We start from the raw sequence: 16,435 nt of genomic DNA, 5'->3' as shown, positions 1-16,435 counted from the left end.
TTTTTTTATTTTTATTTTGGATTCCCAAAGTACCCCTATAGTTTCATAAAATATCTAAGGTTTTTGCTTGGTTATCATGGAACATTTTTCCTTTTATTTTCAAAAAGTCTAGGAGGGAGTTTGACAATGTTCATTTCTTAATTAATGCAATATAGATGGTGAAAGTGTTTAGTCAATAAAAATTAATAAGTAATGCCAAAAATTAAATCAATTTCAAGCTCTTTCGACTTTATCTGTAAGGGAAAATATATTTCGATTTACATCAATCAAACAGATTGAATATGATTTAAATTTTTTCCTATTTCAATACTAATTGTTTATGACGAATAATTAACCATTAATATTAAAACAAATTGAACCAGTCAATATAAGTCAATTTTGATTATTTTTTATATTTTATAATATTTCAACCAATTTTGATAAATTTTTAAAAAAGTTCGATTAATTTAATTTTTCAAAATTTGAGATCGAACCCAAGACTCACCCTTACCATAAGAAGAAATAATAAGATTCTTAATTAAACTTTAAATTTGGTCTTCATCTCTGTATTATTAAAAATTTGTAGAAAACCCTATTTAAATAATGTTACCATTTTTTAAAAATGGATTTTTAATACAATGCATTATTACTGTACTTATTTTTGAGAGGGACAAAACGAGCATTATTATTGTATAAAATTCATTATGCAAAATAGACAATACATGCTCAAATGAGTGGACACAAGAATTCAGAACTATAAGTTAGGTTTCACAAGGCTTAATTACCTCTCAAAATGTTTTAATTTAATTTAATTTAATTTGGTTCTTTTAACCCAAAGAGTAAAAGTGAAATAGTGAGTTACCAAAGTAGAAGATCAAATTCCTTTGCCCTTTTTGCTTAAATATTCGCTTTGAGCACTACACAACAACCTTAAAAGAAAGGCTTAAAAAAGAGTAAAAAGAAATAAAATAACATAATCATAATTATAATAAAGTTAAAGTTGGTAATAATTAAATGTCATAAAGGGGTTCAATAGAAAGTGAAAGGTTAAATTGGAGATGGATGACAAGGTACAAGCCTTTTAAGCTTTTTTTTCATTGAAAAAAAATAACTATAAATATTAAAATTAATAGACATAATTCAATTTTGATTTTTTTATTTTTATTATAATTGAACTTGTTTCAACTATTTTTAAAGGAAGTTTGATTAAATTAAATTTTTGAAATTTTAAAATCGAATCGGCCGAATATTTACCCTTAATTATAAGAAAAAATAATGTTGATATGGATGAAATGTGTGAGTAGGAAGCAAAATATAAAGAGTAAGAAATTAGCAAAAGCTAGGTTTGGTCCACATTTTTATGCTAACGCACAAGCTGCACGAGAGATGACAACAAGAGTTGGTTGAAAAGAACCTTACTCTTTTTCTCCTTCTTCTTCTCTTTAGGTACAAAAAATGGAAGCCTTAGCCACAACCTTTTGGGTGGAAGATCCTATGGAGAAGTAGCATTTTTTTTGTTTCGTATAATCATCAGATCCTGTCTATTTTAAAATTCGAATTCAAAATTTTTAAAATAAAAATTTTAAGATTTAATTGTCGGGTGCCTATCTTATCGAGAGTGAGGTATTATTGATGATGTTAATTTACAATTATTATGTCGGTTTTTTTATTAGTAAAATAAATTGCATACTTGTGTGCAGAAATGTTTGAATTTCATAATCAATATTCATAATTTGCGAGTATAAATTAGATTACATAATGACATATTATACTCATTGATGGTGAAATTGGACCTTTACCCAATAATATATATGTCATTTTCTTTTTGGGAAAGAGAGATTTTATATGACCAAGTTTAAATATATTCAATAGTATTTTTTTTTTTATAATTGGGAGAGAAGGGATTCGAACCCGTAAAGAGATTATATACCAACCAATAAGACAAATGCTCGAGTGCATGTTCAATAGTATTCTTATTTCTCAAGTTTGACAGTTTCTATAATTTGCACACATATACCAATTTAATAGTAATGAAATTGTTAAAATATTTGTTTTTTTTTTTACCAATAACTTTCACATTGCCTTTGATTATCAAATAGTAACTTATAACAATTAATGCAAAATCAAACACTATGTAATTTAAGGTAATTAACTTCAATTTATATTTAATCGCTGTAGTGTAAGAAAAGTGACGACAGAAGTGACAATCATCACCCTTCGCATTTTAATTAAGATTTGAGATATATAGAGTAGCCTGTAACCATTCTTTATGCAAAATTTTGAATCTATCATTGTTCAAAAGCGACAACAATATAAAACTAGACAGGAGGCGAAAAAACGGCAGACCTAAGAGAGTGAAGGAACAAAGAGGTACAATCCATTCAGCAACAGAAAGACGAGACTAGTTGAGAATTATGAGGAAGGATCTGCCAGGTTGGGTCGAACATAGGTAACAAAAGGATGAACAGGCGGGGGATTATGTCTTGGTAATCTGTAGTTTAAGGACATGTCATTTTCGTTGGTAGGTTAGACAAAAGATGTCTTAATCACTTGGTTTCCCCTTTGGCACTAGTTGTTGGTAAAACAAAACAATACTAATAAACGAGATATGACGAGGATAACATGTATTTACAGACAAAGAGAGTACCATCAAAGCTGGGGATGTTGTGGATTCATGGTCGGCCAAAGAACAAGAACGTGAACAAAAAGTTAAGAAACATATCATTTGCAATAAACACGAGTAAAAAGAACCCACAAAAAAAGAAAAAAACAGTACTTTGAAAGATTGTATTCCTTCCATTACAATCAGTGTTGTCATACCACTGTCAAAAGAAGCAAATAACCCATCATTGTCATAGATCTTATCTCGAAAACGTTAAATTTTACAACAAGTATTTGATTTAAAATCGATTCATAATAGATATAGAGATTTTTGTTATAATTATGTATTGTATTATCAATTCAATCGATATAAATTTTTTTTAATCACGATTCTATATCTATTATGAAAAAAAATTTACATTGACTACATTGTAATATCAAGAGGGAATTTGAGGGTCAGAAATCAGGTAGAATACTTTGACCCACGCTTAGTGCTGCAGGATTTACCATGTATCGAGCGTCGATCCTTGTGTTTAAATACCATATTAAATTATAAGATGAATATTTAATCTAAAATTAATTAATAATAAATTAAAAGATTTTTGTTATATTATGTGTTCAAAATATCGATAATTTCACAACGAGCAAGCTTGCAACGGATTGCAGATTACAAAATGATGCCAATAAGCAACAAGACAAGGCAGGAAAAACTGAAAAGTAGGTATAAGAAATAAATAAAAAAAAGAAAGAAAAAGCTTAAATAAAATAGAGAAAAAGGCAAATGCCATTGCAGTCCAAAAGATTCCATTAGTGCCAGTTGATCGTTGCCCCTTGCCTAAGACCTTTCTAACAATAGAAAATACAATGCTGATATAAGTTTGACATTTACAGGCAGACAAGGTTCACAATATTTTAAGGAAATTCAAAATCTAGTGCTACTCCTTCTCTGCCTATGACATTTAAAATTTTATATTAAATTTATTTTTTAAATTACATACGTGCACGCATGTATGCATATATCACTAATTGACATGTCATAAGTCACGAGAATAAACAAAATATAATTACGTATACAAAGAGAATTAATTATTTTCACTATTTAAAATAGTTTCTTTTAGATTTGAAACATAAAATATAATGCAGTGTCTATTTTATTGTCACCGATTATTTTACGAGAATCGAAAACCCTTTTTTTCGATTTTTCATTTTGTTTTGATTAAGCATTACTTGAGTTTCAATTTTTTTTATTGATCATTTATTTACTTTCATGTGTCCATATCATCTCGAAATTTATAATTTTTTAATATTTATAGTTAAACATTTCAAATATAAAAATAATTTAGCAATGTCGAGTTTAAAGATCGTTTACGTAAGTTAATATTTTAAATAAGAAATCCAAACAATGGCTTTCTAAATCAGGTTGGAGAAGGTTGAGAACCGAGAGGGTTCCCATTAATCCGTTTCCCAAACAGGCCCCTTTCTCCAAACTCTGTTCCCAGCCAATCCCATCGCGAGTACGTTTCACCCCAAGCCCCCATAACTGAGAAGTTTGACCGTTCTGCAACTCAAAAGCAAAGCCAAAAGAAAAAGAAAGCACTCTTCCCCCCCCCCCCATTAATTCTACTTTCTTCAACCTGAAGACATTACCGAAATAATCACTTTCTTAATCACAGATTTCTCGCCTAATTCTTCGGAGATTCCTTCTTTCAGGTAATCGTATTTAATTTTCACATCTCGATTACGTTATTTGATTTCGTCGAAATCTCTGCTTCGATTAGGAATCTGTGAAAACAAATTTGTTGTCATTTCTTTTTCCTCGATCCATCGGTAGCAAATAAGATTCGATCAATTAAGTTTTGGTTGGTTGATAAGTTTAGATGAGCTGATGATTCAATTAGTGACAAATTTGTGATAACTAATTTAGTGGTACTAATTAGTAGCGATAATTTAGCTGATTTACTTTTCTTTTTTTGGAGTGATAATTTAATAATTTTATTTGATTACAGTGAAAATTAGAGGAAAATGAGAGAGTAATTTTGGTTATTCGGTAAGTGTTTGGGGAGCTATGAGTATGAATTGAAGGAGATTTAGTGGGCGAGATGAATGTGAGCCATGCCTCGGTTCACCCAGTGGAAGATCCACCGACTACGGACGGAGGCGGAGGCGGAAACGGGGGAGGAGGCGGGAACAACAACAACGAGGTGCCAAGAGTGAGGATGAAGGATACTCGGGGAATGCCTGGTACGCCAGGAGGGCTTGCGTTGCGGATATGTCAGTTTGTTTTTGCAGTTGCGGGACTCTGTGTTATGGCAACCACCAGTGATTTTCCATCAGTTACTGCCTTTTGGTAATGCTTTTTGATTAGTGTGAAAGGGTTATGTTAATTGGACTTGCTAGTGATGATGCTAAAATTTGAATGTTATAACCTTGTTTGTGTATATGTGAATGGGATTTTAAAATTTAAGAATTGAATATCGGAGGATGCTTAATTGTTTGTTGCTGCATGGTTGAATTGTTCTATCTAAGCATGTGGTTTTTCTTTGGTTGCATTTGTAGAAATTTTGTCAATTTTCATGTAGTTGAGACATAGTATGTCATGTAAAATAATGAATATTGTACTTTATCTATTAACTCAAAGTGCAATTAGCTTGTATATTAGTGAACTGAAAGTTTATTCTATGGAATGGAAAGTTAAAATCCGGCTTTGAACAGCACATCAAGTTTTACAATTTAGGCTCAATATGGAGGTGAATTTTTGTATAAAAGAGGGAAAGAAATCAATTTCAGATACGTTTGAGATATGAAACTTAGCATCTTTTCCTCGATACAAGCTTTTGTGTTCTTGGTTTGTTTCAAGCCTAACATACCGGCTGTTAAAACCTTAGGTTATTTTGCTAATTTGACATGTTTACATTCCAAGTGGTGTGTTATATCAAACTCTAAGAAATGTCAAAAAATAGAGGGAGTGCTTAGTATATGGCAAGTGCCTATAGTAGGATGTCTGACATCAAACTCTCTAGGTGCTCTAATATCTGGGCTTTCTGATGATTATAGAAAGGGGCCTGAAAGTCATATTTGTAACTTTTCAAGGAGGAATACCTCATTAAGTTGAGGCCTCGTTTTGCTTTGAAAGGAGGTTGTAATATCTGGACTCTCACAATTTGATTTCTGTTAATAGATTCTTTACATGAATCTTTATTATTCAGCTCTTGTTTCCTATATGTTTTGCTTTTTGAATCTCTTAGATCTTCAACATCTTTTATATGCAATCTTTCCACTGACTTTGGAATTCTTATATAATAAACAAAGTGAAGCAACTAGTTTTGTTTTATAGTCTGCATTTGATGGTATCCTGACTTTCGTAACACGGAATTTCTTTTGTTATTTGCTCCATCAGCTACCTTGTTGCTGCCACTGGCTTGCAGAGTTTATGGAGCTTATCCCTAGCTATTATTGACATTTATGCCCTTTTAGTGAGGCGCTCCTTGCAGAATTATCGTGTTGTTACTTTGTTTACTCTTGGTGATGGGGTAAGATGTTAACTTTTTGCAGTTACAAGTGAACTTGAAAGGTTGGAACACATCTGATGTACCATTTATTGTTGTTGAAACAGAGAAATCTTTAATTTGCATGTCTAGCTTTCTCAGAAATATATACTACGTTCACCTGCATAACTGCTAGATTTGGCACATCCACTATGGCCTCATTTATCAGCTGAAATTTGCTAGGACCTCATATTTTAGACATTCAAAACTGCTTAGTCTACCTTGTGACTCCTTTGGTAGAAAAGCTTTGTTCTGCTCTTTTGAAAGTGCACTTAATCATTACTCATTCCAATATTCTTCAACTTTCTTTCCTCATTGGCAAATTTGGCTTTTAAAGTGCTAAAATTCTATTGATAGTCTTTAATGTGATCCAATCAAAGCTGATTGACTTGACATGGGTTCTGATGTATGCTGCTACAAAACATTGGTGATTGCATTGGCCAACAACTAGTAGTCAACAATAAGTCAAATGATATGCTGGAACGGGGTTTGAATTTTTGTCTGACACTTGATTACATGTTTTTTTGCAACTGAAAAGGGTGGTTCCTCCTTTTTACCAGTCCTTCTACGAAGAAGCCACAAGGTTGCGATTATTTTCTTTCCCTAGCCATAGAGCACTTTTATTTTCTCTCTACTGCCAAGGCACCTGTACTTGTTCAGTTTTCTCTCCTTTTTACCAGTACTTGTTTGGTTTTGTGAATGCCTATCCACCGCCAAGGCACTTGCAGAACTAATTGCTAATTACCCTTAGAAGACAAACTTTGCATAGTTTCTGCATATGCAGCGCAAGCTAATTATGTGGATTGTGGGGTAGGGGTAAATTTGATCCTACTTGCATAAGTTAAAAGCGCAGACAGTTTTAGTTTTTTTCGCTGTTTGTTCTACACCTGTCAATTGTCTTGCACATTACATCTGTTAGATACATGGATCCTGACATTTTGGATACTTTTTTGCCTCCTCTTTCTTCTGTAGTTTTTTTGTCTTGATCATATTTGTTACCTTGCAGATCACATCCACTGTGACCTTTGCTGCTGCTTGTGCTTCTGCGGGCATCACAGTTCTTATTGACAATGATCTCGGTAGCTGTGCAAAGAACCATTGTGCACAGTTTGAAACTGCTACCGCAATGGCCTTCATTAGCTGGTGTACTGCATTACCTTCATTCCTCTTGAACTTCTGGTCACTGGCATCCCGATGAAAGGTAACACGGTAAAATTGACCTAGAAAAGGAGGAACCCGGTCATTTTAGAATGCCGTCCGAAACATTTTCTTATGCCAAATTGTCTTTCCCTGTAGTATTCTCCGGTGCCTCGAAATCAAAAACTTGTTCGTGTGATTTTAAAGTTGTATAGTTATGTTTTGTAAATCCATATGCAGAGACGAAAATCTGGCATTATGAGCTACCAGTTGGTTCAATAAACTGTAGGAGATGGAATGATTGAATCGCATTAATGTAAACTTGTTTTTTTTTTTTTTCTAAAATAGATGGTGTGTTTGCATTGCGGGTCGATTTTATGTACCGTTGAGCTTCTCCTTGTTCTCCTTCTTGTCAATTGCAGGATTCTAATCATCAAAAACAAAAATAAAATTGCAGGATTCTAGACTTCTAGGCTCTTGTTACGAAGAACCCTTTCCCGTTGGATCGGGTTTTTATTAGTCTTTGTCTGAGTCTAGCTCGATCCTTTTCGAAAAAAAAATATAAAAAGTAGAAAGCATATACTTCAAAAAGTTTTTGCATTATTCAACAAATTTTAAGTAATTTTTTATTTTAAATTAAATAAATTTTTATAATTAATAATTAATTAAAATATTATTTATTATTTTATAACACGTAATATATGAAAGTGATGACATGATGTGATATAATAATTTAATTATATAATATTTTTAACTTCTATGTCAATATAATGTGAATTTAAAATAATAAATAATATTTTAATTGATAATAATTAATTAATCTAAAAATAAAAATATCAATTGAATATGATAAAAAATAATAATTTATTTAAAAATTTTTTGCATAATTCAATGTCTTTTTCAAAGATTTCCTCAAAATGGAAACTATAGGACGGACATTGCAAGAAATAAATAAGAAACACCAAACCAAAGAAAAAAGAAATTGAAAATAACATTACCATATGTACTACATAGAAATAATTAACACAGAGCAGGGGGAAAAGTAACCATGTCTCATCTTTAAATGGTCTTTGGTTGCAGTTGTTACAGTGGAGTTTGCCAGGGCCAAACTTGGGTGAACAGAGAAGTCAAATCAAGGGACAATTCAAAGTTTTTACAGTGCAAACAACACAGCCCACTTGTGTCAAAATCTCTGCTGCTTACAGCTGCGTGCTGCGGCTGCCTGCCTTTCACAGTACTACTACTAGGTCAGGTCGAGGCAGGTCAGGTCAGCTCTGTAACCGACATTCACTCTCAGCAGTAGCCCTATTCCAAAACCTGTGTTAACCATTATATATGTTAGCGATTCCAGGCCATGAATTTTGGGTAGAATCCCAACATGGGTCGATGGCTTGCAGACCCGTGTGGGCTCATTACTTCATGACAGTTGTCAGGTACTGAGATATGAAAATGTTTTGTAAGTTCTGTAAGAATTTTCCTGGTAACTGGAAGAGACTGTAAATGGGGGATTGAATGATTTGCCAGAGGATGCTGCCATGGGAGTCATGGGCACAGTTGTAAGGTCAGATGCTGAGATTACTCCCTGTTCCCAAATTCAGAGTTTCTTAACACCAGAAAAACCTTTACACTGTTCAAAAACAAAATTTGGGTGCACTGAATAAAAATTTAATTAAATTAATAAAATGCAAACCTGAGCTGGGTGATTGAATATTACAAAACTTTTTTCTGTTCCTTTTCCATTCCATTTTTCAATTTCCCTTTTCCTTTTCCTTTTTTCCTTCATCATTTCCATGTTCAGCTAAGGGAAAAGCCAGGGTATAGGACAAATAAATTATAAAATGTTTTTCACACAAAAGACCAGTTTACAAAACAGAAGGCCAAGCAGTGGACAGTGCTCTCATCAGCTGCAAGGACTTTCCAAGCAACAGCTTGTTCATATGAGACATTGCGTCCCATCGTCGACATGCAGATTCCAGCAGGCAAGTATGCAAAGCCCTGTAGAGAAAGAAAGTAGGGATTTTTTTAGCCAATTATGTAAAATTACAAGACAAATTTCTGCATCCCTCTTTCTTCCTTTCCTGTGCCATATATTTACCTTGGGTTGACTAGTGCAGTTGATATCTACTTGTGAAAACAAAACAAGGCATTCTAACAGCAAAGTGGAAGTACTGGTATTTTTAGTTAGGACTTACCTGCTGCATCAACTTGGCAAAATCCGAGCACAATGCCTTGCGTCCAGATTCATCAAATATTTTATCCAGTGTGATGTCTTGTAGAGCAACTAGAGTTGTCTCCAGCATGTCAAGCCCAGCTTGATTTGCAAAGATGAAAACCGGTAGCGACTGCAAAACCCAAACAAAAAGCATTACTTAAGAACAATGTCTATTGTTCATGAAGGATTTTCTTGATCTAAAACTCAATGGATTTGAACAAGTTATCAAAAATGCATGTGAAACCCGACATACAAGGTTTCAAGATAAGCTTCTAGTATTATAGAATTTCCAATGGAATTGTTGCTGTACCTTCAATGAACAACACAATATCGCATCCTGATGTTGCCAGAGATTCTTCAATACTGCATCACCGCCAAGAGATTCAGCTCTCAACAATTCTGCCCCTAAATGGTAACTGAGGAAGGAGAAATGAAAAAGACACATTAGCACATAAAAATTTCAGCATGGCATGCTAGCAAAAACTACTAATGTTTTACAAAAATTGAAAAAACTTGCCTGTAACTTTGGCAGATCCAGTGAGCCAGTGTAAGTGCTTCTGGAGAGCCTGGAGATAGCTTTGGTCCTACAGTTGGGCTCAATCCTGATGGAGATATGGCCATGGCAACCCTCTGGACAGAAGCAATGACACTACGGACATACTGGCGTGCCATGGCTGCAACATTATCCTGAAGATTGCTATCAAAGGGAAACTGGAGGGCAATTGTCAACACTGATCGTGAGTTTTGACATGATGGAGCATCTCCAGCAGCATGATTTGTTGCTGTCCCCACTTCAAGACTAGAAGTCAGATCCAAAGTCCGATTTGTGGTCAATGAATCCTGTGTATCAGACTGAATAATAACACCATTAGTATCTAGTCTTGTACAAAATCTTCAATATCACTTTAAAAAGGATGAAAAGCTGAAGTCAGAAACTAGATATATTTTCAAAGTTTTTAATGTTCATCTCAAGATGGTTAAGCCAATTAGTGTCTTATTATGGCACTCATTACGTCATAATTCTATGGCATTAGCATTTTTTGTAGGACTTTCAGTACGTGGGCTCAAAACATACTATTAGTTCTTTTCTTTCCCCAATTCTACGGTGACTTTTTTTTTTCCATGTTTTTCACACGATTACAAATTGGTATAAAAATTGATAATGGAAAAAGAGGGAAAAGTTCAGGTAAAGTGCAGTGAAACCTAACCGGTTTTGAATCCAATGGGATAATGCGAAATCCAGAAGGTAGCAGGGGAGCATCATCTGGAAACATCTCATCGATTGGAGCAAAGACAAGCTCCGAACAGGCTCCCACAGCATTCTCATCAATTCCACTGCATATCTGCAGAGATCATAATACAGATAAAGTAAAACACGTGCAAGGTTGAGAAAGTACGGTGATATTCAATCAAGTAATGATAACATATTGATTTCATGTTAAACATGCAAAAAAACCAGTAAAATGACAGAAAGTGCCGAATTCTATATTTCAATTTAACATGTAAATAAACATCAACATTCAACTGGTAATTGTGAGAAAGGCACCTGCAATAGATGAATGTCCCTTGATAGAAAGGCATCTTCTTGAGCAAGAGAATGGCCTTCAAGCCTTATAACTTCGAGTAACTGATACATGACAAATACAGCATTAGCAAAGTTTATTGGACAGATGAGTAAAGACGCTACTTTCAATTGAAAACAAGTGAAACAAAAGTGAAAATGCATTTTATGAAAACTCTTAAAAGAGGAAAAAGAACAAACGATTGATCATTTGAAAGAAGCAATACCAATTGCTACATTCACACCCTACTAGGCACTTAAAACTATTAAGTAAATGATTAAAAGAAGGGCATTTCATGGATGCCCTACTGACGTGTAAATTATAGTGTATAATTGAAATATATGCTAAATTTGTAGAATTCTATTTGCTTACAAATCAACCATGTAGTATACCACAGAGGAACCGAATGAACACAAAAGATATACCTCTTCATGTTCAATAGTGTGGCCTAGTGGCATGATGATCTGACTCCCAGTAAACCTTGTAGGTCTCATTCCAGGATAAGAATATGTTCCAGCCTTCAATGATAGAGCAGAATAAGCATCAACATTAAAATCAGCCCACTCCGAGCGATGCTCCCTCAGGAAACGGACTAGCACAGCAGGAGGAACATTCTGATAAGAAAAAAAAAAAAAAACAAGGTTTGTAGTCCCATTAGTTTCAATATCAAAGACAGTGCGTAAAAGTCTTAAACTTTAGCGTGCAAGAAGTAAATTTTCCAACTTCCAACTAACAATTTACCTAATTGTCACTTCCATTAAAAAAGAAATGCTGTAGGTAATGTAGGACAAGAATCCTTGCTTACTAAATGTGCAATTTTATCAGAACAGTCAAAAATATAGAATAAGAAAAAAGGTTCCTATTTTCAGGGGCTTTCTATAACTTACTTGAAGCAGCATGGATGCCTTTGCACACAGAACACCCCCAAGGAACGAAAGAGCATTGGCAGGATTCGAGGAGCTGCTCAAGTTCTTGCTTGAATTAATCGCAATTATCACATCCTCAGCACCATCACAATTCATTATTGACCATCCATCATCATTGAATCCATTTATTGCATCATTAAAGCCTCTACAAGTAAATGACAGACACACAATATTTCAATGAAACTACAGATCATAACAGATTCCTAAATGCTCAAGTAAACAAGTGGGGGACATACACATGTGCTTTGCTTTTGCACAATCAAACTCGAAATGGAAATAGAGACAAGGATTTAATATAATCTTGCAGCTACCTGCTTAATCTTTGGCTAAAAGTTCTCAGGACAGCTGGCTGCCTGCCCAGACCGTAAACCACCTCACCACTTGTCTCCTGAGCAATCTGCCTAATGTAGCGCAGTGCCTTCACAGAGATCAATCAATCAGTACCTTTACAAAATGCCTTTTCAGGAAATAAAAAAGAAATTAAAGAAACTTTTCTACATTCTTTTTTTCTGTTTGTTTAAAGGACAACCAAACCCAATAGGGTACTTGCCAACAAAGTGAATAAACATCATCATCATAAAACAGAATTTACAAATCATGAATCTGCACCGTTAAACAAATGGTTGTGGTGCGCATTTCAAGGCCTGAAACAATTAAAGTTTCCTGAAAGATTTATGGGCAAAATTTTATCCTTCAATACTTCATATTCGTTTTAGCAATCTGTTTGATCTTGTTGATTAGACAACCATGTTTCAGAGTTGCACTAGAATATTATCAACTGCAGTAGGCAATCTACTCACCGCAATTGTCATTTTCTGAGCAACTACTTTTGATGATTCATAAAGTGGGCGCAGCACCTCTGGCACACGCCATGCCTGCAATAAGGTGTTAAGAAATTAAGACTTGCCACAAAAGTGACATCTTAAGGTGTCCGCAAAGTACCTACTTATCAGAAGTCCTACCTCAAGATTCATGTGGTCGACAATATGGATGATTGACCCTCCACCCTCACAAGGCCTAATCAAATAGCCACTAGGAAGCATTTCAGCTCTCACAAATTGTGCGGCAGCAGCTGCACTTGGGCCAGCACCAGAACCAGAAAGAGACCTCTCACAGACCTTAAAAAAGATAGCAAAAAATGAAAAATACTATCAGCACCTCATATCATGTTACCCTCAAGAAGCATGTATATCAAATTACATGGACCTTCAAGGGGAAAAAATGAGCATAACTCCTCAAACAAAAGCAATCATAGGACAGTCAAATATGCAATTGAAATGGTCTGCAAGTACCACATGATGCAATATTTCAACCTTGACTTAGTTACTCATACATAGCACTGATTTACATTATTTAATAAGTAACAAGTGCACGACATGCATACCACGAGACTGCCATTCTCTAATGTTGTAGTGTATCTTAGAGTCCAAAAGTCCCTTGCAGGAGCCAGCGTAGTTGGAGCGTACGTCTAAAACAGTACTGATTTTAGTCTCCTCATTACAAGAGTAAACATTCATTCATATATGAAATAAAATAAAATAAAAACTATTATCATGGAATAATTCTTCACCTGTGTGTATACAAGCTCAATTGTTCTGTCATTTCCGGCTGCAACCATGGTGAAAACTTCAAGGTTCCGGCAGTCCCGGAACCAAGATGGACGATCTTTAAGAATCTCCGCAATCTATTAACATAATTTAATTGTTTTGTTCAAATCAAATAGATCAAGTTTAATAAATAACAACAGAAATACATGTCTCAATTTTTTATGATGACAATAGAATTCATACCTTTGTAGGTTCTAAACTTACAAGACCGCAGGCTCGAGCTGCCACTCCACTACAACTTTGGGAAATGGCAAATATCCCAACCGAATCCGGACCAGGCTGACAACAAATTTAAGCAAATTAGCTCAGCGATACTTCTGATTTGCGACGCAAGAAACATAATATCACCAGATGCACATAAAAAATCAATCAACGGGAAAATAAATCAAAATAGCATCTGTTTAAGACAATGACAAACCTTCATCCCAGGCATCTGGACCCAATCGACAGCAGTTCCCGTAGCCTTGGAAAGGAACTCTGCCAAGGTCTCCTCTGCAATGGAGAGGAGTCTGCCAATAGCATAAAAAAGTCACAACATTTATTAAATAGATAGATAGATAGATATAGAGAGGGGGGAAGGGGGTTCATTGTGGTTAATAATTGAACTTACCCAGCAGGGTTATTGGCATCTCTCAATGAATGCTGAGGAGTGGTAACCACAGAGTCACAGCTTGCATCAGTTGCTGCTGATGCCTGCAAAGAAATCCAAAAATAAACAGAAATAATGTCAAAACACCTTAAAGGAAGTCTAGCAATAGGCCACAATGATCCATTAACACAAAGCAAGCAGCAAGTGGTATAATTACAAAACTGGGGTAAGGGTGGAATTGTGCATATATAGAAAGAACCGAGAACAAACAACAAAGTAACACAATTTGAGGCAAACACCACATGGGGACCATAAGACACAAAATTCTCATATAACCATCGTGGCAAATTAAAGACATTTCAATTCTTAAAAATTAGCATGCCACAAAGATCTATCCAATGCCTAACACCAAAAGCAGGCAAAAAACAAACTAAACTACTATATCCAGTACCAAAATTCCACTCAACGCAAATAAAGGACAGAAACTTTAGCATTATACATTTTGAGACAGTTCATTAGTGAGAATTGGAAAAGATCAAGGAGCGAGAGACTAAAAGAAGATACATTTACAGTATGCAGTTGTTGCCTCATATACCCATTCTCGCAAACCAGCTGAGACACCTGTTTTTGCAACCGATCATTCTCCTCCATCAACAGTTTGTTCATTGCTGTTAATTTTCTATTCACAGTCTGCAGCCTTGAAGCCTCTTTTCTTTGCTTCTCTCTACACCTGCACACCTCAATGACAACCCCATAACTAAAATTTTCTAACTCCATAAAAATAAAGAAACTACTCTACTCATCTAAAAAAGACCCAATTTATCTTTTGTTTATAACAACTACAATCTACAACAAAAACCAAGATCAGCTTTTCCTACCTGCGATTTTGAAACCAAACTTTGATCTGTTTGGGTTCAATGTTGGAAAGAATGGGGCACTCCCTTATCAACTGTTGCCTACGCAAAGAACTTGGCTTGGGGCACTCAGCATAGACTCTTTCCAAAGCTTCAACTTGCTCAGCTGTGTACCTAACATACTTGCCAGCATCAAGATGTTTGTTGATGCTACTGCCACTGCTGCTCTCCCTGTGTTGGGCCACCGCCATAGCCATTTCTTGCTAAAACCAAGATTGCAAAAACCAATCTTTCTCTATATATGAAGAAGTGATCAGACAGAAAGTGAGAGATGCTGTGAGCTGAGTGCTAAAAGAGCTGCTTGTTTTGCAGGGTTCGGCTTCAGAACTAAGATTCTTTTGTTTCTTAGTAAAGTCCGTCCTTTTTTATGATATACAAAACAAAAAAAGAGAGAGAAAGAGAAAGAAGGAACTAAAATGAGGAGTTTTGATTTGAGTCAGCCCCAAGTAAAAGCCAAGCGGGTGGTTTTTTTTTTTTGTAGGTTTTTTGTCTTTTATTTTTTTAGCTGATGATGATGATGATCAAGCTGGTGAAATGAAACCCCAAGAAAAAGAAAAAGAAAATGGCTCTCAAAATCTTGCCCCAAAGATCCAACTTTCAAAACGTTTTTCCAAGAACACAACCCCAACAAATCTTGATCCCCAATACCAAAGAAAAACAACTGCCTACCACCAAGCAAGCTCGATATCACTGAACAGGTTTCTCAAGCGAGCTTCAACCCTTTGACTACTACTTAACTACCCAGTGACGAAGAAAATGAAAGGAACCAAAAGATAAAAAGGAAAGAGCTTTGACAGGCTCTCTCAACAAAGAGAGCCCAGAAGTAGTAGCATCACAAAAAAGCTGGCGTTTCGCAAGACCCAACAACATAAATGTGAAGAGAAACTGAAATCTTAACCATGTTTGAAGAAGAACAAAGTCTCACAAAACACAGAAAAGATTTGAACTCTCATAAGGGTTTTAGAAAAGAAAAAAAAAACCCAGATATTAAATACAAATCTTTGTCCAAAGAGAATGAAGAGAGAGAAAGAGAAGGAAAAAAAAAGTTGTGACAGTGAGTGATCTAAGTCTGAGCTTGAAACAGTGGGGAATAAAAGAGAGAGAAAGAGAGTTCATTTGCACGCAAACCGACAAGCTTATCGGAGATGTTTTTTTTCTCCTCCCCTTTATATTTTCACCAGCTCAGCTCATTTACTTTACTCTCCCTATTGTTCATCTGAATTGACATGTTAGCCCTGTCTGGCTAACTCTTCTGACAATGAACAAGATTTAAACTTTTTTTATAATATAAAATTAATCGAGATTAAGATGCAAAGGCCATAGGTATCTTTCTATAAAAACTTGATCTTCATTAAGTAACAAA

The 16,435-nt window shown here is 34.9% G+C and overlaps 2 protein-coding genes across 2 annotated transcripts; one reads left to right on the top strand and one right to left on the bottom strand.

Annotated features, from left to right (window-relative positions):
• LOC18590883 (CASP-like protein 5A2) lies at nt 4,156-7,640 on the top strand. The gene is made up of 4 exons (XM_007016691.2): nt 4,156-4,290; nt 4,587-4,927; nt 5,978-6,110; nt 7,132-7,640. Exons 2-4 carry the CDS (start codon nt 4,680-4,682, stop codon nt 7,321-7,323), a joined length of 573 nt encoding a protein of 190 aa, XP_007016753.2. The 5' UTR covers nt 4,156-4,290; nt 4,587-4,679; the 3' UTR covers nt 7,324-7,640.
• Nucleotides 8,937-16,184, bottom strand: LOC18590882 (homeobox-leucine zipper protein REVOLUTA). Its single transcript, XM_018128065.1, has 18 exons — nt 15,037-16,184; nt 14,723-14,888; nt 14,180-14,262; nt 13,988-14,078; nt 13,753-13,848; nt 13,533-13,646; nt 13,347-13,430; nt 12,925-13,080; nt 12,763-12,837; nt 12,274-12,380; nt 11,924-12,107; nt 11,462-11,650; nt 11,021-11,101; nt 10,683-10,817; nt 9,992-10,326; nt 9,785-9,890; nt 9,455-9,604; nt 8,937-9,257 (listed from the first exon to the last, which is right to left on the bottom strand). Exons 1-18 carry the CDS (start codon nt 15,267-15,269, stop codon nt 9,108-9,110), a joined length of 2,535 nt encoding a protein of 844 aa, XP_017983554.1. The 5' UTR covers nt 15,270-16,184; the 3' UTR covers nt 8,937-9,107.

The sequence above is a fragment of the Theobroma cacao genome, chromosome 9 (assembly GCF_000208745.1).
Source record: "Theobroma cacao cultivar B97-61/B2 chromosome 9, Criollo_cocoa_genome_V2, whole genome shotgun sequence".
Classification (NCBI taxonomy): domain Eukaryota; kingdom Viridiplantae; phylum Streptophyta; class Magnoliopsida; order Malvales; family Malvaceae; genus Theobroma; species Theobroma cacao.
The sequence above is the reverse complement of the archived record's forward strand: the minus strand, read 5'-3'. Positions and strand labels throughout refer to the sequence as shown.

Coding starts and splice junctions, on each gene's coding strand:
- LOC18590883 (XM_007016691.2), top strand. CDS start 4,680: ATGAATGTGAGCCATGCCTCGGTTCACCCAGTGGAAGATCCACCGACT. Junction 4,928..5,977: donor CCATCAGTTACTGCCTTTTG/GTAATGCTTTTT, acceptor TTGCTCCATCAG/CTACCTTGTTGCTGCCACTG. Junction 6,111..7,131: donor TGTTTACTCTTGGTGATGGG/GTAAGATGTTAA, acceptor GTTACCTTGCAG/ATCACATCCACTGTGACCTT.
- LOC18590882 (XM_018128065.1), bottom strand. CDS start 15,269: ATGGCTATGGCGGTGGCCCAACACAGGGAGAGCAGCAGTGGCAGTAGC. Junction 14,079..14,179: donor GATGCCAATAACCCTGCTGG/GTAAGTTCAATT, acceptor TGCTATTGGCAG/ACTCCTCTCCATTGCAGAGG. Junction 9,605..9,784: donor TATTGTGTTGTTCATTGAAG/GTACAGCAACAA, acceptor TGGGTTTTGCAG/TCGCTACCGGTTTTCATCTT.